The sequence below is a fragment of the Cetorhinus maximus genome, chromosome 4 (genome assembly GCF_964194155.1).
Source record: "Cetorhinus maximus chromosome 4, sCetMax3.hap1.1, whole genome shotgun sequence".
Taxonomy (NCBI): Eukaryota; Metazoa; Chordata; class Chondrichthyes; order Lamniformes; family Cetorhinidae; genus Cetorhinus; species Cetorhinus maximus.
In genome coordinates, this window is record NC_135882.1 from 35,439,641 (window position 1) to 35,461,984 (window position 22,344).

The 22,344-nt window shown below is 41.4% G+C and overlaps 1 protein-coding gene across 3 annotated transcripts in view; it reads right to left on the reverse strand.

The window, feature by feature from the left end:
- LOC144679568 (uncharacterized) overlaps window positions 1-22,344 on the reverse strand; it is a 237,123-nt gene that overhangs the window by 119,153 nt on the left and 95,626 nt on the right. For all 3 annotated transcript variants that reach the window (XM_078540072.1, XM_078540074.1, XM_078540073.1), the window contains exon 7: window positions 15,160-15,234. In XM_078540072.1, the coding sequence (XP_078396198.1) occupies window positions 15,160-15,234 (75 nt within the window). The remainder of the gene's footprint in view (window positions 1-15,159; window positions 15,235-22,344) is intronic.

Below are 22,344 nucleotides of genomic sequence, written 5' to 3' on the forward strand. Positions count from 1 at the left end.
AGGAGACCAAGTCCCATCTGTAGCACTCACACCATTGCAAATGGAATAGATTAAGAATAGATCTAGAAGCTCAAAACTGAAGTGCTTGTGGCTGTCATCAGCAGCAAGATTTTTTCCATCACAATGTGTAACCAGCTTCTTCTCATCACCAAGAAGCTTGACAACTAATCCTAGTTTATTGAGGAGCATAGGAGAGCAGTAACAGGTATATCTTCAAATGTGGTGCCAATCTGGTGAAGCTACAACATGCATGCTAAACAGTTAAAAAGTGGCATACATGTCGACAGAGTGAAATAATCTTACAACCACCAGGTCAGGTTAAAACTCTAAAGTCCTGCCACATCCAGACATGAATATAGTGGTGGACAATTAAGCAACGAAAGAAGGAGGCAACTCCAGGAATATCCCCATCCCTGATGATGGCAAAGCCCAATGTGTGAGTGCAAAAGTCAAGACTGAAGCCTTAGCAATATCTTCGGTCAGAAGTGCTAAGTGCTCAGATCCCCACCATCACAGAAGCCAGTTTTCAGTCAATTTGATTCACTCCACAAGAAATATGAGAGTTCACTGGACAAAACCATGGTTATGGGCCCTAACAGCATCCTGATTTAATGCTTGAAAACCTGCACCCCAGATCGAGCCCAGGGCCAGGGGTGAAATCATTGGCCCTGGTGGTTCTTCGGTTTCCAGGTCTCTTATTCCCCCCTCTCCACTTTAACCCTCACCTTCAATCATGCGTGATATTTTTTGCCCTTTCAAGATTCACCAAGCAATTCACCAAACAATCACAGAAAGGTAAAACGATAATGCCCACTATTGGTATCTGGTTACAAATATCACAGAATCTTTAAAGTGCAGAAGGAGGCAATTCGGCCCATTGAGACTAAACTGGCTCGCTGAAAGAACATTCTACCTAATCCCACTCCCCGGCCTTATCCGCATAACCTTGCACATTCATTCTTTTCAAATAGCAATCCAATTCCCTTTTGAATACCTCGATCGAACCTGCTTCCACGACCCTTTCAGGCAGTTTGTTACAGATGCCAACCACCCTCTGGGTGAAAAATCTTTTCCTCACATCACATTTACTCCTTATGCCAATTATTTAAATCTGTTCCCCCTAGTTCTTGATACTCCCTTGAGTGGGAACAGTTTCTCACTATTTATCCTGTCCATACCCCTCAGGATCTTGAATACCTCTATCAAGTCTCCTCTCAGCCTTTTCTCCAAGGAAAACAGACCCAACCCCTCCCATCCATCCTCATAGCTATAGTTGTTTATCCCTGGAATCATTCTTGTGAATCTCCTCTGTGGCCTCCTTTTAACATGACCTCCTTACTCTTAAACTCAATGCCCCTATTAATAAAACCTAGGACACCATATGCTTTATTAAATGCTCTCTCAACATGCCCTGCCATCTTCAATGACTTATGTACATATACACCGAGGTCCCTTTGTTCCTGCACCTCCTTTAGAGTCTCTGCCTTTATTTTATATTATCTCTCCATATTCTTCCTGCCAAAATGAATCACCTGACACTTCTCTGCATTGAATTTCATCTGCCATTTGTCTGCCCAATCCACCAATATGTCTATGTCCTTTTGAAGTTCAAGGCTATGCTCATTACAGTTGACAATGTTTCCAATCTTCATATCATCTGCAAACTTTGAAATAATGCCCTGCACACCACAGTCTAGGTCATTAATATATATCAAGAAGAGCAAGGGTCCCAATACTGACCCCTGGGGAACTCTACCTCAGGCCTTCCTCCAATCTGAAAAACAATAATTTATCACTGCTCTGTTTCCTGTCACTTAGCCAATTTCTTATCTAAGTGCCTACTTTTCCTTTTATTCCACGAGTTAAATATCGCCCAGTATATATGCAGCATGAGTATTAAGAGCAGTAACGATATAATGCACCGTTAGTCTATGTGCACCTTTTAGGTGATCCCACCATGACTACTAACAAACCAGAGAGTATAAATTTTACTTTAACAGCTTCGTGCAATATTGTTAATTCAACAGGAAAGTATCCCATTAGTTATTTCTAACACTGTGCAGACGATAACAGAGATTTCAGTGACTGTCTCAGCCCTCATTAACATGTTCTACACATTGTACCATATGGAAATGGTGACAGTAAACTCATATTTCAAAATCTTGTCCATTCTGTAGAAGCAGAAGATGACTTTCTCCTACCTGGGTGCATGATATTATTCAATATAATTATTTCATAGTTATTATTTCATGGCATGTAGTTGAATTCTATTTTATCAGTAATCTCACAGGGTAGAAAGATCAAATGATCCCTGAGCAACAAAACGGAATGATTGAACAACATAGGTTTCCACTGTCAGTGAAAAGCATTGGAGCCCTCAGGTGTCTCTGTGTGACACAACTTTTAAGAAGCCTGAGGACAAAGCTTAAATGGTTCACAGTTGTATCTGCATTTTCTTGATCAACAAGTCTGCAGGCTCTGCTGATCATTGCTTCGCACTAAAATATATTTTCAATATCTACCATGCAACATAACTTTATCACGATATTTCAATACCTCAAAAAGCACCAAGATAGAATAGGATAATAGTTAAGGAGCCAAAAGGACAAGATTGAAGTCAATGGAAAAGACTCTTGAGAATGATGTGCAATGTAAAACAGGTTATTGATTCACTATGAGCCAATTACGCACTCCTATCTTGGCAATTTCACCCCACAAAGTAGACGTCCATTAGCAACAAATTAAACAGAACTCTAGCCATGATTCCACTCTGTGTTCACAAGATAATTATGGATGACAAAGGTCATCAAAGCCCAGCTCATCTCAACCATCCAGAATGACATATGAATATTCGGAGCAAGAGTAGGCCATTTGGCCCCTCAATCCTGCTCTGCCATTTGATAACATTGCCTACATTATACCAGTGACTACAACCCAAAAGTTATTTAATGGCTGTAAAGTGATTTGGGACATCAGAAAATGGGCTGTATAAACGTACGTCTTGTCTTTCTTTCATTACACTTGCATGGAGTAGGTAGAGTAACTAGCAATGGTGAAATTGGAGGCCCAATGCTGAGTCTCTAAGGATAATTAAATCACAGAGCAATCAACCAATGTTAGGAAAGCGGCTACAAAGAAATCACTACATTTACAAAATAATTTAAATCTGTAGCTAATACAACCTTACCATTCTGACTTCTCTGGTACCAACACACTGTTATACATTTGTGCTGTGCTCTGAATTTACAGCCCACCTACAAGTTCCATATGATGTTGCATTACATTTGCACTAAAAAAATGTGCAAATAGTATTTTTTAAATTCAAATTATTGTTTGAGGTGTGAGAGAAACAAGAAGATTAAGTAGAAAAACGTCATTAATAAGTAAGAAACTCCATCAGCAAAAAAAAGTGTCCCGGGAGAAATAATTCCTAGATGCACTTAAGTCAGAGGGTTGGGTTTCTTTAAAAAAACGTTTGTGCTGTTTCTCTGCGATTTCAATGGATTTTTTCCCCAAAGTTACAATGGATGATTGGGAATCCTCAACCGCAGAGAAATTTTAGTCGCACAGTGTGACCACCTCTCGCTAGATTTTAAACAGGATGGTGCAGGGTGGGGTCAACCTAGGATGGAGTAGGAATTTGTAAAACATTTCTTTAAGCAATCTCTTAGTGATAAACAGGGATTTATTCCCAGACTTTGCAAGGGAATAATATGGGCAATAGTGAGTCAACACCCTGTATTGCATCACACCCAGTTTTTAGTTTCTTGTATTTATTTTGATGAAGCACAAGATTTTCAAGCCTCTGGTAACTAAACACAACATATCATCAGAATTGTGTCTATTTTAGGGAATAATAAACATTTAGGCTGCTACTTGTATGCTGGTTTAAATTCAAGAGAATTTTGAGAAGTGTACAGTATTTAATTTTGGGGTACTAAACCTTAAAAGTGATTCCCCCACCCTCAAACCTCCCTCCAACCCCCTCCCCACCAATCTTCTGCACAACATCCCACCCACGTCCCAACCTGCCCCCACCCCCTCCAATCTTCCCCCAGCATCACAACCCTACCTCCTCCCACCCTCTCCAACACCCCCAACCCAACCCATCCCCACAAACTCCTCCAGCCCCAACTCACCCCACCCCCTTCCAATCTACCTCAACCCCTCCTCCAACCTCATCCATCCCCCTCCCAACCTTGATACCACATCCCCTCCTCCCCGCCCCCCCCACCTCCACATACAGCATACAATTGGTTCTGAAACTACAGGGATTTCACTTCCAATTTTTCAACTGACAGCACTCTCATGACAGCTGCTGCAGTGCTGACCTTCGTGTTTTCTGGCAGGGTTTAAAAAAAAAAAATCAGAACCACAAAGCTACCCGCAGGTCAGATGCAACACTACAGCAACTAGTGAAACTGACCTCACAGGCTTTAAAAAAAATAATAAATCGGACTCTCAGGCTGCTGGTTCCAATTTTTTTAAAGCCGGTCTTTCAGGTCTGAAACTCTGGCTGCTCAAGCTGGACGACTTGAGAACTCAGTTTAAAACACCAAGCCTGGACTGCACTACCTTCCCATCCCACCGCCGCCCAGGCCCAGGTGTTTGGCACCGTCAGCACACCCCTCTCCTGGGCCCTGCTCTAGTCACGCTGTCCCAATACAGCTACAACTGACATCTACCTAACAATTTGGAAAATTATCCAGTTTGTCCTGTCCACGAAAGGTAGAAGAAATCCTGTCCAGTTAATTGCCTTCCTATCAACCTACTCTTAATTATCAGTGAAGTAATGGAAGAAGTTGTCAACGTTGCAATTAATTAGCACTTACTCACCAATGGCTATCTTGGATTTGGAAGCAATACTCAGCTCCTGACCTCATTACAGCCTTGATCCAAACATGGACAAAAGAGATAATTTCAGGAGCTGAGATGAGTGTGAATGCTCTTGAAATCAAGGCAGCATTTGATGAAGCGTGGCATTAAGGAACTGAAACGGAAGTTAATTGAGAACCAGAAGGAAAATTCCTTGATGGTTCATGACATATCCAGTGTAAAATAAGATGGTTGTGGTTATTGAGGCCAATCATCTCAGCCATAGGACATCATTGCAGGAATTCCTCACAGCAACGTACCAATCTACCTCAACTACCTTCACTTGCTTCATCAAAGCCGTGTCCTGAATCATAAGGTTGGAAGTGGGCTGCCCAGTATTCTATTTGCAAATCTTCAGATAATGAAGCAATCCATGGCCATATGTAGCAAGACTTCGACATAATCAATCTTGGGGTAATAAGTGGCAAGTGACATTAAAGTCATGTTAAATGTCAAGCAATTATCATCTGCAACAAGACAGAGTCTAAACATCTCCTCAGGCATGACATTCAATGGCACCGACAAAACCCTCACCATCAACATTCTGATAGTAGCCATTGACCAAAATCTCAATTGGCCTAGCCAGATAAATGCTGAGGCTAATTAAGCAGGCCAAATACTGGGTACTCTGTTGTGAGTGTCCTACATCCTTACTCCCCAAAGTCTCTCCACAATCTACAAATCACAAGTCAGGATGGGTGCAGCTGCAACACCACCCAAATCCCTAGCATAAAGCAGTCCATTTGATCGGCAACCCATTCACCACCTTAAACATCCACTCCCTCCAACAGGCTGAAGTGTGCACTCCACAGAATTCACAACAGCAGTGTAGAGAAACTTCTTCGACAGCATCTCCCAAACCCACTACCTCCGCCATCACCTCCAAATTTTCCTTCAAATCACACAGAATCCCAACCTGGACAATATCATCATTTCTTCATTGTCACTGGGTCAAAATTTTGGAACCTCTACTTCACGGCATTGTAGAAGGACCTCCACCACATGGACTGCTATGGTTCAAACAGGCAACTCACCACCACCTTCTCAAGGGCAACTAAAAATGGACAATAAATGATGCCTATATCCCAAGAGACTTTTTATATTAGTTTATTTATGAACCGAATGTGAAGTTTAGAATGTATGCTTTAACAGGCAGGAGTAATTTAGACATTTATAATTATCGATTACCATGGATAAATCTAATACACATGAAGAATTCCAGTATATTCAGCCAGATAAGGGTTAACATAAAGTAACAGTAGAGCTAGTTAAAAAACATCTGATTGATCTGCACACTATTTTAATGCTGGGAGCATTATTCAACTGGAGTTATATAAAAATGTACCACAATGGAAATGACCTTTCAGCCCACATGATGTTATAATTTGAGTTTAGTTGTCCTTCAAGATTTGCAAACTGTTCTAATTAACTTTACTCCTAGAGCTTGCTGATGGAATATAAAAGCATAGATCAAGCATAATTTCTTTGCATGAATTCCACACATGCCGAACTGTAAAAAAGGTTATAGTTCCCTACAATTCAGTTACTGGGATATCAATGATACAAAGGGTAACAGCACATTAAGTGGGCTCAGCTTCTTTTGCAATGAGACTTTGCAAATCGAATTATTTTAACTAATTATTTAGTCTGTCTTGATCAGCAAGCTAGTGCTTACACAGAGACTGGAACAGATTTTTTTCGAAATATCACAAAGCTAATATGCACAGCAATAACACAATGCATGTTTATTCTTGTTGCATATCAGCAGAGCTGCACTGACATATTACCACTGTCTTGCGCTGTCCTAAATCAAGTAGTGATTGGTAGATATAGTGGTACGCTCACATTGATTTGATGATGCACCTCAAGCATCACTCTAATTACATACAGTGCCAGAGGAGGACCCTGAGACAGGCAGTCAGCAGCAACTAGAGGAAGGTATAGGAAGTCCACCCTGGGTCAGGCAGCCAGCAGCAACTAGAGGAGAATGCGAGAGGATGACCCTAAGACAGGCAGCCAGCAGCACCTAGAGGAGAAAGTGAGAGGATGACCCTAAGACAGGCAGTCAGCAGCATCTAGAGGATCTAGTCTACATAGAGGATCTATCATCTAGTCTATACTCAAGTAGCAGTAAGGGTAAAATAAAAGCAAGGGTCCATATTCTATTTGGTTAAGATATGTCTGGGGAGCTCAGTCCCGTGATTTGCACATCCTGCGTGGCTATGTGGGAAATCCTAGATACTCCTGGCGGTCTGGATGACCGTATGTGCATGAGGTCCCTCCGACAGAAGCAGCCTGAGCTCCAGATTTTGGAGCTTGAGCGGCAGCTGGGGGCACTACGGTGCATTCAAATGACTGAGAGGTTCGTGGATAGCATGTTTCAGGATGTGGTCACCACGCAACTTCAGAAGTGCAAGCAGAGGGGGAAATGGGTGACCACCAGACACGTACTGAGGGAATCCCCCACATGCTTCTTGTTCGCAAACTGTTTTTCGGCCTTGGAAAATGGTGAGTGACGGTTCATTGGTGGAGGCCAGCCAGATCTAAGGCCATGGCACTGTGGGTGGTCCAGCTGTTCAGTGGGGTGTGGGAGAAGTGTGGAAGGGCAATAGTGGTAGGGGATTCCTTAGTGAGGGGAGTAGACAGGCGCTTCTGCAGCGGTAGACGTGACTCTAGGGTGGTATGTTGCCTCCCGGGTGCCAGGGTCAAGGATGTCACGGAACGGCTGCAGGGCATTCTGAAGAGGGAGGGTGAACAGCCTGAGGTCGTTGTCCATGTTGGGACCAATGACATAGGAAGAAAGAGAAATGAAGTCCTGCAAGTAGACTTTAGGGAGTTAGGTAGGAAATTGAAAAGCAGGACTTCAAAGGTAATGATCTCTGGATTACTCCTGGTGCCACGCAGTAGGGAGCACAGGAACAGGTGGATAGAGCAGCTGAATGTGTGGCTGGAAGGATAGTGCAGGAAGGAGGGCTTTAGATTCCTGGGGCATTGGGACCGTTTCTGGGGGAGGTGGGACCTGTACAAGTTGGATGGGTTACATCTGAACAGAAACGGGACCAACATCCTCGCGGGGAGGTTTGCTAATGCTGCTGAGGTGAATTTAAACTAAATTGGCAGGGGGATGGGATCCTGAAAAGTAGTTCAGAGGGGAGAGAAGCTGAGATGGAATTAAAAGTTAAAACACTAGTAATTGAGTCTGGAAAGCAGAGGAAACATAGGCTAGATAAGAAAGAAGTGAGTTTAGCAAGGCTAAATGGAATATATTTTAATGCAAGGAGCCTGAGGAATAAGAGACGAGCTGAGGGCACAGATAGGCACATGGGAGTATGATTTCATAGGTATGACTGAGACTTGGCTAAAAGGGCAGGATTGGCAGCTCAACATGCCTGATTATAGGGTACTCAGACGAGATAGAGAAGGAGATAGAAGAGAAGGGGATAGAAGCGGAGGGGAGGGTCGCAATATTGATCAAGGAATCAATTATAACAGTGAGCAGGGATATCATCTTGGAAGGATAATCAAATGAGGCCATATGGTAGAAGTAAAAAACACAAAAGGGGCAAACATGCTGTGGGGTGTGGACTCTAGGTCCCTAAACAGTCAGGGAGAGAGAGAGGATCAAATATGTAATCAAATTTCAGAGAAGTATAAGAATAATAAGGCAGTAATAGTAGGGGATTTTAATTACCCAAATATTAACGGGGACAGTTTCAGTGTGCAAGCTAGGGAGGGAGCAAAATTCTTAAGTTGCATCCAGGAGAACTTATTTAGCCAGTATGTAGAAAGCCCAACAAGGGAGGGGGCAGTTCTAGACCTAATATTCGGAAATGAACCCAGGCAGGTGGAAGGCGTATTAGTAGGGGATCATTTTGGAGATAGTGACCATAACTCAGTTAAATTTAAGATAGTTATGGAAAAGGATAAGGTTGGGCTGGGAATAAAATTTCTGGGCAAAGGGTAATTTTACTAAATTGAGATACGATTTGGCCCAAGTGGACTGGAAGCAACTACTTGCAGATAAAATTGTGTCAGAACAGTGGGAAGCATTCAAGAAGGAAATAGTGAGAGTACAGGGCAATTATGTTCCCGTAAAAACAAAGTGGGGGGACCAAGTCTGGAGAACCCAGGATGTCAAGGAACATAAAGGTTAGGATTAAGAAAAAAAGAGAAGCTTATGGCAGATATCGAGGTCTCAATATGGCAGAATCCTTGCGGAGTATAAAAAGTGCAGGAAATTAGATGAGTTTACAGAATGTTTTTGTGACAATTTCCTGGAGCAATATGTTGTGGAACTAACTAGCAATAAAGCTATTTTATATCTAGTATGATGCAATAAAGTAGAGTTAATTAGTAATGTCATAGTAAAAAATCCATTGGGACATAATGATCATAATGCAATTGAATTCCACAGTAAGTTTGTAAACAACATGCTCCAATCACAAAGAAGAATCTAAACAAGAATTTAAACAAAGCCAATTACATAGCTATGAGGGTAGCGCTGGCTAAGATTGATTGAGGTAAAATAGACTAAAAGGTATGACGCTAAATGAACAACAGAAGCATTTAAAGAAACAATTCAAAATGTTCAATAAAAATACAGTCCATTGAAAGACAAAAAAAAACTTAGTGAGAAACCTATATCTGTGGCTGATGAAACAAGTTAAGGATCTTATTAGATTATATTTTGCAAAGAATAGTAGAAACCAGCAAATGGTGAACAAAAAGCTGATAAAAAAGGAAAAGAATAAAATGAGAGTAAACTAACCAGGAATATAAAAACAAATAGTGAGAGTTTTTGTAAGTATATGAAAAGGAATAGAGTAGCTCAAGTAAAAGTGAGGTCATTCGAAGCAGAGACAGGAAAAATTATCATGGGGGATGAGGAAATGGCAGAGACATTAAATGAATACTTTGTATCTGACTTCACAGTGGAAGACACAAATTACATAACAGAATTACAGGGTGACCTGAGGGCTAATAAGAATGAAGAAATTAACGTAACTAATATCAGCAGAGCAAAAGTAGTGAAGCAACTCAAGGGACTAATAAATGACAAGCCCCCAGGACCTGAGGGTCTATATCCTAGAGTTCTAAAAGAGTTAGCTATGATTTTTCAAATTTCATAGGTTCTGGAACATAAGAACATAAGAACTAGGAGCAGATGTAGGCAATTCAGCCCCTCGAGCCTGCCCTGCCATTCAATATGATTATGGCTGATCTCATTTCAGCCTCAACTCCAATTTCCCACCCTCTCCCCAGAACCTTTTAACCCATTACTAATTAAAAATCTATCTCCTCCTTAAATTTATTCAGCGTCCCAGCATCCACTGCACTCTGAGGTAGTGAATTCCACAAATTCATGACCCTTTGAGAAAAAAGTAATTCCTCCTCATCTCTGATTTAAATCTATCACCCCTTAGCCTAAAACTATGGCCTCTCGTTCTAGAATGCCCCACAAGGGGAAACATCCGCTCCACGTCCACCTTGTCTATCCCCTTCAGCATCCTATACACCTCAATTAGATCTCCTCTCATCCTTCTAAACTCTAGCGAGTATAGGCTCAAACTGCTCAATCTCTCTTCATAAGACAAGCCCCGCATGTCTGGAATCAATCTAGTGAACCTCCTCTGAACCGCCTCCAATACAACTACATCCTTCAAGTAAGGGGACCAAAACTGCACAGTCCTCCAGGTGCGGTCTCACCAATGCCTTGTACAGTTGCAACAACACTTCCCTATTTTTATACTCTATTCCTTTAACAATAAATGCCAATATTCCATTTGCCTTTCTTATTATCTGCTGTACCTGCATATTAGCTTTCAGCAATTCATGCACAAAGACACCCAGATCCCTCTGCACTGAAGCATTCTGAAGTTTCTCTCCATTTAAATAATAAGTCGCCTTTTTATTCTTCCGACCAAAATTGATAACCTCACACTTATCCACGTTAAACTCCATCTGCCAAATTTTGGCCCATTCACCTAACCTGTCCATATCCATTTGTAAATTTCTTATTTCTTCATTGCAACTTACTTTCCCACCTATTTTGGTGTCATCTGCAAATTTAGCTATAGTACCTTCTATCCCTGAATCCAAGTCATTAATATAGATTGTAAATAGTTGGGGCCCAAGAACCAAACCCTGTGGCACCCCACTAGTTACAGCTTGCCATCCAGAAAAAGACCCATTTATCCCGACTCTCTGTTTTCTGTTGGTTAGCCAATCCTCTATCCAAGCTAATATACTACCCCTAACTCCGTGTGATCTTATCTTGTGTGTTAACTTTTGTAGGGCACCTTATCAAAGGCCTTCTGGAAGTCATCTACGGGATCCCCGTTGTTATCCACTTTGCTTGTCACTTCTTCAAAGAACTCTAGCAAATTAATCAAACACTATTTACTCTTACAGTCTCAGCAGACTGGAAGTTAACAAATTTAACACTGCCATTCAAGAAAGCAGGGTGAGAGAAGGCAGGGAACTACAGGCCAGTTAGCCTAACATCAGTCGTTGGAAAAATGCTGGATCAATTATTAAGGAAGCCTTAACAATGCACTTAGAAAAGTAAAGTATGATTAGACCAAGCCAACATGGTTTTACAAAAGTGAAATCCCCTTTGACAAACTTATTGGAGTTTTTTGAGGATGTAATTGGTCGGGTAGATAAAGGGGAGCCTATAGATGTTGTATACTTGGACTTTCATCAAAAGGCATTCGATAAGGTGCCACACAAAACGTTAATACACAAAATGTGGACTCATGGAGTTGGAAGTGATATATTAACATGAATAGAGGATTGGTTAATGGAAAGGAAACAGAAAGTAGGGATAAATGGGGCATTTTCCAGTTGGCAAGCTGTGATGAGTGGAGTGCTGCAAGGATTGGTGGTGGGGACTCAGCTATTTACAATCTATATTAATGACTTAGAGAAAGAGACAGTGAGGAATGTATCTAAGTTTGCTAACAATACAAAGCTAGGTGTGAGCAGGCTAAAAGGTGGCTGATAGAGTATGTTGTTGGGAAGTGTGAGGTTATTCACTTTGGTCATAAGAATAGAAAAGTAGAATATTTTTAAAAGGTGTGAAACTTGCAAATGTCGATGTTCAGAGACACTTGGGTATATTCGTACAAGGAACATAAAAAGGAGTACAAGAATAAAGAAGTCTTGCCACAACTATCCAGAACTTGGGGTGAGACCACACCGGGAATACTGTGTGCAATTCTGGTTTCCATATTTAAGGAAGGATATACTTGCATTAGAGGCAGTACAATAATTCTCACTAGATTGGTCCCTAGTATGAGAGGGTTGCCCTATGATGAGAGGCTGAGGAAATCAGGTTTATATTTGCTGGAGTTTAGAAGAATGAGAGGTGATCTTGTTGAAACATTCAAGATTGTGAAGGGGCAAGAAAAGGTAAATACTGCAACATTGTTTCCGGTGGCTCGGGCATCTAGAACAAGAGGGCACAGTTTCAGGACAAGGCGCCAATCATTTAGGACTGACATGAGGAGAAATTTCTTCACTCAAAGGGTTGTAGATCTTTGGAATTCTCTACCCCATAGAGTTAAGGATACAGCATCACTGAATATATTTTAAAGCTGAGATAAACAGATTTTTGGTCTCTCAGGGAATCAAGGGATAAGGGGAGCAGCAGGAAAGTGGACTTGAATCCCAAGATCAGCTGTGGTCACACCGAATTTGCTCCTATTTCTTATGTTCTGTTTCTAAGAGACCAACATTTATTTCAGCTGCCCTAATCCTTTATACACACTCATGAAAGCTCTTATAATCTGTTTTGATATTCCTGGTTAATTTACTCTCATATCTACTTTTTCCATTTTATCACTTCTTTGGTTGCGTTTTGCTGTTTCTAAGGCTCTCCCAATCCTCAGGCTTACTACTATTCTTTGCAACAGTATAAGCTTCTTCTTTTACTCTAATCCTATCCTTAACTTTCCTAAAAAGCCACGGATGGATCTTTCTTGCTGAGTTTTTGTTTATAATGGAATGTATGTTTGTTGAAAATTTTGAACCATTTCTTTATATGTTCCACACTGCTTATTTACCACCATTCCTTTTAGTCTATTTATCCAATCAACCTTAGGCAACTATCCCCTCATAGCAATGTAATTCGCTTTAAGATCAAGATTCTTGTTTTGGATTGAGTATGTCACTCTCAAACTAATTTGGGATTCAATTGTATTATGATCACTATTTCCTAGAGGATTTTCACTTGAGATTACTAATTAACCCTGCCTCTTTGCACAACATTAAATGTAAAATAGCTTGATCCCTAGTTGGTTCCACAACATACTGTTCTAGGAAACTGTCATGAAAGCATGCTACAAACATCTTCGAAATTACCTTTTTCAATTTGATTTGTCCAGTCTAAGTGAAGATTCAAGTCCCCCAACCCACTTGCTGGATATCTGGTGCCAAGAATTAAATTTGAAGGATAAATTACACAAACTAGAATTGTAGTTCATTACATTTAGAAGTTTAAGGGGTGATGTGACAAAAGCTTTTCAAGATATCGAGTGGAACAGATAGGATGAACAGAAATAAATTGTTTCCACTAGTTGGAGAGTCTAAGACTGGAGGGCGTAGATTAAAAATAGCCAGACCTTTCAGGAATGAAATTAGGAAAGACTTCTACACATAAAGGGTGGTAGAAATTTGGAACTCTCTTCCGCAAATACCGATTAATGCCAGATCTGAGATGAATACATTTTTGTTAACCAAAAGTATTAAGAATTAAGGACAAAGGAATAAGGTTGCAGATCAGCCATCATCTCATTAGCATAACAGGCTTTGGGGCTAAATGGCCTACTTCTGTTCTCATGCTCTACTGTTATTATTGAAGAGATAACATAATACGGATTTTGGCATGCATCAAGTGGTGATTTCTCGTGCTGGAAAGCTGCTCAGGCACCAGCCAGTGTTAAAGTTCTTTAATGACAGCCGAAGTAGGATGCATCTCACACAGAAGGCTATATAAGTTAATATAAAGCATAACTTTGTCAATACATAAAAGTAGTGTAGTCCAAAGATTGACATTGTCCTGTACTCAATTCCATGTCTGCCTGGAGCATTTGTACTTATGTTTTGAACACAAACCAGGTTCTGAAATCTCGCTTGAAGAGCGTGCAGCATCAAGCAATTCCATTATTTTCTTCCAAGATCAGCTTTCCAGTTTTCAAAGAATTCATGAGAGCTTGGAACTTTCCATGCATGCCAAAAATGATGTGAAGGGAAGTATAACACATACATTACAGATGGACTTCCTTTATTGGAAATATCCAGTAGCAGAATATGCAACATTTGAATCCAATCTCAATATCAATGGATACCAACATCAAGTATGTCAGAGTAGAAGTTCAACCTGAAACAATTTTGCCTGCTAACTATATGATCAAAATAAGGGAAATAGTATAGAAATTAAGAAATGCTACTCCAGAAGGTTTTAAAGGTCTAACACAGAAACAGCAGGAATTACAAACTTTCACAAAACAAATGAGCTAATGCTGAGTAAAATCATGAAATGCAAAAAACAATGCAAAAATAACAACTTGGTTAAACTCTTTTTTCCCAAATGTTGAACAGCAGCCAAAGTCGCCATAGATGGTGAGGATACAAGGATCTTACTTATTCCCAGTGTGAACGTATGATAACATAGATCACACTGTTACTTCAAGAATGAAAGCCCTAAAGAGGCCTCCTCGATAACTTAGCATACAACAAAAGATCTCTGATTTGATTCTTGGTCCTTAAATGCAGGCTGATCCCAGCCAAAACTGTAACAGGGATCCTTCTGCCCTGACGTGGGTTGCATGAAAATTAAAAATCAGCCATGGTTCACAGTCTTAATTACTATCCAGCTCATGTGTGTAAATAAATAATGAAATATAATTGGCCTCAGCTGCAATGATTCATAATTAAATAACTTCCTGAAATTTACTCTCTCGGCTCACATTTAGGAAGGTACCAGGGGGGCAACCAACACTGGTGCAATTGCAGCTTGCATAGCTCCTGCAGAATGGGAAAGAAGGGGTGAAAACTAAAAAAAAAATGCCCGTCTGGTGATGATCATATTTCAATAATAGCCTGTTCATTTTCACAGGATGATCAGAAAAGGAAGAGTTCGCTTTTTTTTACTGTATCTGCAACCTTAATTATATAACTCATTTAAGTTTTAGTATATAGAGGCACTGCAGACTTAAACATCAGCTTTGCTGTTGCTTAATTTCATACAAACTAATTAAAATCCTAGTTGTATTTATTTACCAGTACTGCAGCCATACATCCTCCAGGAATACTTCTTCAGGGATTGGATCAATGAGGACGAGATCAGAAACCTCCCTGTGAGATAGAAATAAACCATATTAAAATGCATTTTGCCTTCTCTATCCAGGATGTATTTCACCAGTGAGAGCACAAAGTACAACATAACCCAACTGACCTGTCTCTACTGATGATATATGGGACAGTTTAACAGATACCAGATAAATTCTCCCAAGTACTGCATTGTGACATCCACATCTTTGCAGAATTACACCAGCTAGATGATGTTGTTCTATACATCACTGAGCATGGAGTAGTAAGCAGGGACATATGAAACAAATAAAAAGGAATTCAGAAGACTGAAAAATAGAAAATGGTTGAAACACACAGCAGGTCATTCAGCATTTGACCTTGTATGGAGGGAGGCAGGCAGGCATAACATCATTTTGTGGGTGTGTTCTTGGGCCTGGCCAAGATGACTATTCATAGGTGGAGGACGGGGCAGCCCATTGGGGGGGTCATTTTAGATGTCTTCCGAGTCGGGCCAGACAAAAACTGCGTCGGCCAATGCGCCCCTGAGACTTTCAGCTCAGGGTTGCACAAGTTCAGGGCTGCACAGTTGGAGGTAAGGAAGCCACAATCCCTTTTATTCTGGCATTAGCTGCTGTAAAGCAGGTACATCTGAAGGTCCAGCCATTTTCAGAAGCCATGGAAAGGTAGATTTGTAAGGTAAGTGGGCAGGATTTCGGGGTGGGGGGAAATGGGTGAGCATCAAGAGGTCAGCCGGGGGAGGGTCGGGTGGTGAGTAGGTGGGGATCAGGTGGTTGGGGGGGAGGTGGGGGAGATTGGTGATCAGTGGGGGGGTCCCATGAGGGGTCGGGGGTCAGTATTATAGTTACCTAGGAGTTAGAAGTGGTTTTAATTCTAACTCTTCCTGGGTAACTATTACTGTAAGACAGTTGGAAACATCTATAGTTTGCAATTTATATCGTACTCTCAGATGGTTCCGATTGCAGGATAATTGTCCAACAGAAGTTTAAACTTCCCAGGCAATTGCCGGGCAATCCTCACCTGGGGACTGCATGGGGGTGTCCCCAGCGCATCTTTAGGGTACCCCCCTGTTACGACACCCAGGAACCCAGAAGTTACAGCCAAATATTATGATTTAGATTCTGTTTTCTTTTTATCTACTTCAAATTAAACTTGATGTTTAAATTGTTGTGTCAGTCCCCTCCTTACAAGGGGCACTTGTGGATTTGCTTCCCTGATGCTGATACTGGAACAACTTATATTTGATCGATTAAACTGGGTAAAAATGAACCAGTTCCTTTGCATTAGCACGCATAATATCAGCAAAACGCTACACTAATTTCTAAAACTGTAAGAAAAATACTAACTTATGGTCCTGCTTATTTGGGATAATGATGAAGGAAACCTTCTGAACCGCTAACTTCTCTTTCAGATGCCAACCTAGCAGGTGTGCACTTCCAGTGCTTTGTTTTTACTTCAGATTTCCAGTAGTCACAATTTTCTTTTTACCTCGATTATGATGTCCATTGCCATATTATTATCATGCTCCGGGGATGGTATTTAATATGCTCTCCATGTTCACAAGAGTGCCATATGCCACGCAGCTCATATCAAATCATATTACAGAATAGTATATAAACTAGCAAAGAGCTGCAAAACATTTGTGGTCAAATTAGTTTCTTTATTGTAATAGTACTTCTTAAATATATCCAGGATTTCTAGCGATTCTTTTACTAAATGCTTCAACAGAATCAAAACTGCTCACTCTGGAAAAATCTACAGGAAGCTGTCCATGTTTAAAAACAAGCCAAGGAAATATTGTCAAGTCTGGCCTTGTGGCTTGCTTATCACCATAGAACATGGAAGTTTAATTGGGAATTACTTTCTCCCGATTTGAAAAGGCAGGTTACATCTGATGTGCTCATTATTATTTGAAGAGAAATCTGCCTGTTATAACTTCAGCATCTATCATCGAGGAAAACAATTTTCTAATTACCAATCTTGTGCCATAGCAAAGACTTTGCTTAGGAGTCAAATTGTGTAGTTACATTATAGCTGGTCATTCTGAGAGTCTAATTTTATGTGGTAGTATGCCCATTGGCGTAGGTTGTGTAGAAACTCTGGAGGGTATAAACTGCAAACATCTTTTCGTTTATAGAATCAATGCTGATGTATTCTTTTAATTCATCTGGCAGTTGTTCCAAAACATTTTCATTCAAATCTAGTGAATCATCGTTTTAGCACAAAGAACAGCTTTTGAAATTTAAGCTGTATCAAATAACTGTCCCCACCAATTTGCTATGTTTAACCAATTCCATCATCTCATCCATCCCTCCCATGACATTCCATCCTTTCCCATCCCATTTCTTCCATCCCCCTATGTCATTCCCATCCCACTCTTACTATTCCCATCCCTCACAGAAACAATCTCATCAGCCAGGGTAACTTTGCTGTTGGGCTTCTCTTACTTTCAGCTGATTTTGATGTGCCCCTTAAATTGACCAATCAAAACACTGCGGACGGATCAAAACTGGGTATTATTATAGATGAGGAATAAGTGTTGTTTTCGAATGAAGAATCACAGAATCTTAATGGCACAGAAGGCCATTCAGCCCATCATGTCTCTACCTGCTCTCCAAATGAACATTATGACCTAGTGTCATTGCCCTGCCTTTTCCCCATACCCTTGCGCATTAGGCTTCATTTGGATAGAAACAATGTCCTCTTTAATGCCTCGATTGAACCTGCCTCCACCACACTTCCAGGCAGCGCATTCCAGACCCGAACCACTCATTGTATGAAAAAGTTTTCTCTCACGTCACACTTGCTTCTTTTGCAAATCACTTCAAATCTGTGCCTTCTCATTCTTGATCCTTTTACAAGTGGGAACAGGTTCTCCCGATCTACTCTATCCAGTCCCCTCATGACTTTGAACATCTCGATCAAATCTCCTCTCAGTCTTCTCTCTTCACTTCCTTCCTATAATATGGTGCCCAGAACCATACACAATATTCCAGCTGAGGTCTAACAAGTGTCTTATATAAACTCAGCATAATCTCACTGCCCTTGTACTCTATGTCCCTATTAATAAAGCCCAGGATACTATATGCTTTATTAACGGTTCTCTCCACCTGTCCTGCCACCTTCAATGATCTATGCACATAAACACCTAAGACTCTTTGCTCCTGCACCCCGTTCAAAATTTCACCCCTTAGTTTATGTCTGTCCATTTCCTTCCTACCAAAATGCATCACCTCACACTTCTCCACATTTAACTTCATCTGCCACCTATCTGCCCATTCCACCAACTTGTCTATGTCCTCTTGAAGTTCCACATTGTCCTCCTTGCAGTTCACAACACTCCCAAGCTTCATATCACCTGCAAACTTTGAAATTGTCCCCTGCACACCAAGACCTAGATCATTAATATATACCAGGAAAAGCAAGGGTCCCAATACTGACTCCTGGGGAACTCGATGACAAACCTTCCTCCAGCCAGGAAAATATCCATTGACCACTACTTTCTGCTTCCTACTTTTCAGCCAATTTTGTATCCACGTTGCTACTGCCCCTTTTATTCCATGAGCAATAACTTTTCTCACAAGTTGGTTGAGAGGCACTGTATCAAATGCCTTTTCAAAGTCCATGTACACCACATCAACAGCATTGCCCTCAACGACCTTTTCTGTTACCTCTTGAAAAAACTCCAGCAAGTTAGTTAAACACGATTTTCCCTTTAGAAATCCAAGCTGGCTCTTCCTTATCAACCCATATTTTTCCAGGCGACTACTAATTCTATCCCGAATAATTGTGTCTAAAACCTTGCCCACCACTGAAGTTAAACTGACTGGTCTGTAACTGCTGGGCTTATCCTTACATTCTTTTTTGAACAAGGGCATAATGTTTGCAATTCTCCAATCCTCTGGCAATACCCCCGAGTCTAGGGAAGACTGAAAGATTATGGCCAGCACGCCTGCAATTTCTTCTACCCTCACTTCCTTCAATATCCTTGGATGCATCTCATCTGGTCCCAATGCCTTGTCAACTTTAACTACTGACAGTCTATTCAACACTTCCTCCTTATAAATGTTGAACCCTTCTAGGGACAGAGTTTCCTCGTCCATCACCATGGCCTGGGTAGCATCCACCTCCTTGGTAAAGACGGATGCAAAGTATCCATTTAATACCTCAGCCATGGCCCCATCGTCCATGTGAAAATTCCTTTTTAGGTCCCTAATCGGCCCTACTCCTTGTACCACCCTTTTACCATTTATATGCCTATAGAAGATTTTGGGATTCCCCTTTATATTGGCTACCAGCCATTTTTCATAATCCCTCTCCGCTTCTCTAATATTCTTTTTCACCTCTGCTCTGAACCTTCTGTATTCCTCTTGGTTCTCAATTGTATTGTCGACCTGACACCTGTCATAAGCGCACTTTTTCTTCTTTATCTTAATTTCAATCTCCTTTTTCATCCAGGGAGCTCTGGATTTGTTTGTCCTACCTTTCCCTTTCGATGGAATATTCCTTGACTGTGCCCAAACCAATTGTTTTTTTTGAAGGTAGCCCATTGTTCAGCTACAGCTTTTCCTGCCAATCTTTTGTTCCAGTCTATCTGGCCCAGCTTCATTCTTGCCACATCGAAGTTGGCTCTTGTCCAGTTAATTATTTTTACTCTGGATTGCCTAATGTCCTTTTCTATCTTCATCATAAAATGTACAATACGATGATCACTTTCTCCTGAAAATGTTCCCCCACTGACACTTGATCTACGTGGCCTGCTTCATTTCCAAGAACCAGGTCCAACAGTGTGTCTTTTCTTGTTGGATTGGACACATACTGCTGTAGAAAATTTTCCTGAACATAACCTCGGAACTTTTGCCACTCTCCGGCCTTTACACTACCACTGTCCCAGTCTACATTCGGGTAATTAAAGTCCTCCATTATAACAACTCTATAATGTTTGCATCTCTAATTTCCCTGCAGATTTGTTGTTCTACCTCCTTCTCACTATTTGGCAGTCTATAGACTACACCGAGCAATGTAATTGCATCCTATTTGTTCTTTAGCTCTCATCAAATTGATTCTATCCTTGAATCCTCTGCGACATCCTCTTTCTCCAGCACTGCAATGCTCTCCTTCATCAATACCACCACTCCTCCCTCTTTTCCTATCTCTTCTGAACGTCTTGTACCGGGGAATATTTAACACCCAGTTCTGCCCTTCCTTGAGCTAGGTCTCTGTTATTGCCACAACATCATATTTCCACATAGCAATCTTGGCCTGTAACTCCCCAATTTACTAAACAACCTTGCATTCAATACATGCATAATTACCCTTATATAGATTTTGTTCCTTTCCACTATGCCCCGACTTTACCTCCTAACTTACTATTCTCTATACTAGTGCTATCTGTCCCTCCTAGTATTTGGTGCACCCTGGTATTCCTCTCTAATACTTTTCTTGGTTCCCACACCTCTGCCAAGATAGTTCAAAGCTCTCCCAATAGCACTAGCAAAACACCCTGCAAGGAACTCAGTCCCAACTCTGTTCAGGTACAACCCGTCCAGCTTGTACAGGTGCCATCTCCCCGACAGCCAGTCCCAGCGTCCCAGGAATCTAAAGCCCTCCCTCCTGCACCATCTTTCCAGCCACACATTCATCTGTCTTATCCTCCTATTTCTGTACTCACTGGTACGTGGCACTGGGAGCAATTCGGAGATTACTACATCAGAGGTCCTGCTTGCTAATTTTCTACCTAGCTCCCTAAATTCTGATTGCAGGACTACAATCCCCTTCCTACCTAAGTCATTGGCACCAATGTGGACCCCCAACCTCTGGCTGATCACCCTCCCCCAGAAGAAACATAGAAAATAGGAGCAGGAGTAGGCCATTCAGCCCTTTGAGCCTGCTTGACCATTCATTATGATCATTGCTGATCATCCAACTCAATAGCCTGCTCCCGCTTTCTTCCCATACCCTATGATCCCTTTCGCCCCAAAAGCTATATCTAACTCCTTCCTGAAAACATACAATGTTTTGGTCTCAACTACTTTCTGTGGTAATAGATTCCACAGGCTCACCACTCTCTGGGTGAAGAAATTTCTCCTCATCTCAGTCCTAAGTGGTCTACCTCCTATCCTCAGACTGTGACCCCTGGTTCTGGACTCGCCCACTATCGGAAACATCCTTCCTGCATCTAACCTGTCTAGTCCTGTTAGAATTTTATAGGTTTCTATGAGATCCCCCATCATTCTTCTGAACTCCAGCGAATATAATCCTAATTGACTCAATCTCTCCTCATATGTCAGTCCCGCCATCCCAGGAATCAGTCGGGTAAACCTTCGCTGCACTCCCTCTATAGCATGTACATCCTTCCTTAGATAAGGAGACCAAAACTGCACACAATATTCCAGGTGTGATCTCACCAAGGCCCTGTACAATTGCAGCAAGACATCCCTGTTCCTGTACTCGAATCCTCTGGCTATGAAGGCCAACATACCATTTGCCTTCTTTACCGCCTGCTGCACCTGCATGCTTACCTTCAGCGACTGGTGTACAAGGACACCCAGGTCTCGTTGCACATTCCCCTCTTTCAATTTATAGCCATTCAGATAATAATCTGCATTCCTGTTTTTGCTACCAAAATGGATAACCTCACATTTATCCACATTATACTGCATCTACCATGCATTTGCCCACTCACTTAGCTTGTCCAAATCACACTGAAGCATCTCTGCATCCTCCTCACAGCTCACCCTCCCACCCAGCTTTGTGATGGATACAGAATTGGCTTGGTCATAGAAGACAGAGGGTAGCAGTGGAAGGGTGCTTTTCTGAATGGAGAGCTGTGACTAGTGGTGTTCCGCAAGGATCGGTGCTGGGACCTTTGCTGTTTGTAATGTATGTAAATGATTTGGAGGAAAATGTAACTGGGCTAATTAGTAAGTTTGCAGACGACACTAAGGTTGGAGGAGCTGCAGATAGTGAAGAGGATTGTCAAAGGATACAACGGGATATAGATCGGTTGGAGACTTGGGCGGAGAAATGGCAGATGGAGTTTAATTCGGATAAATGTGAGGTAATGCATATTGGAAGGTCTAATACAGGCAGGAATTATACAGTTAATGGCAGAACGCTTAAGTGCATCGACGGGCA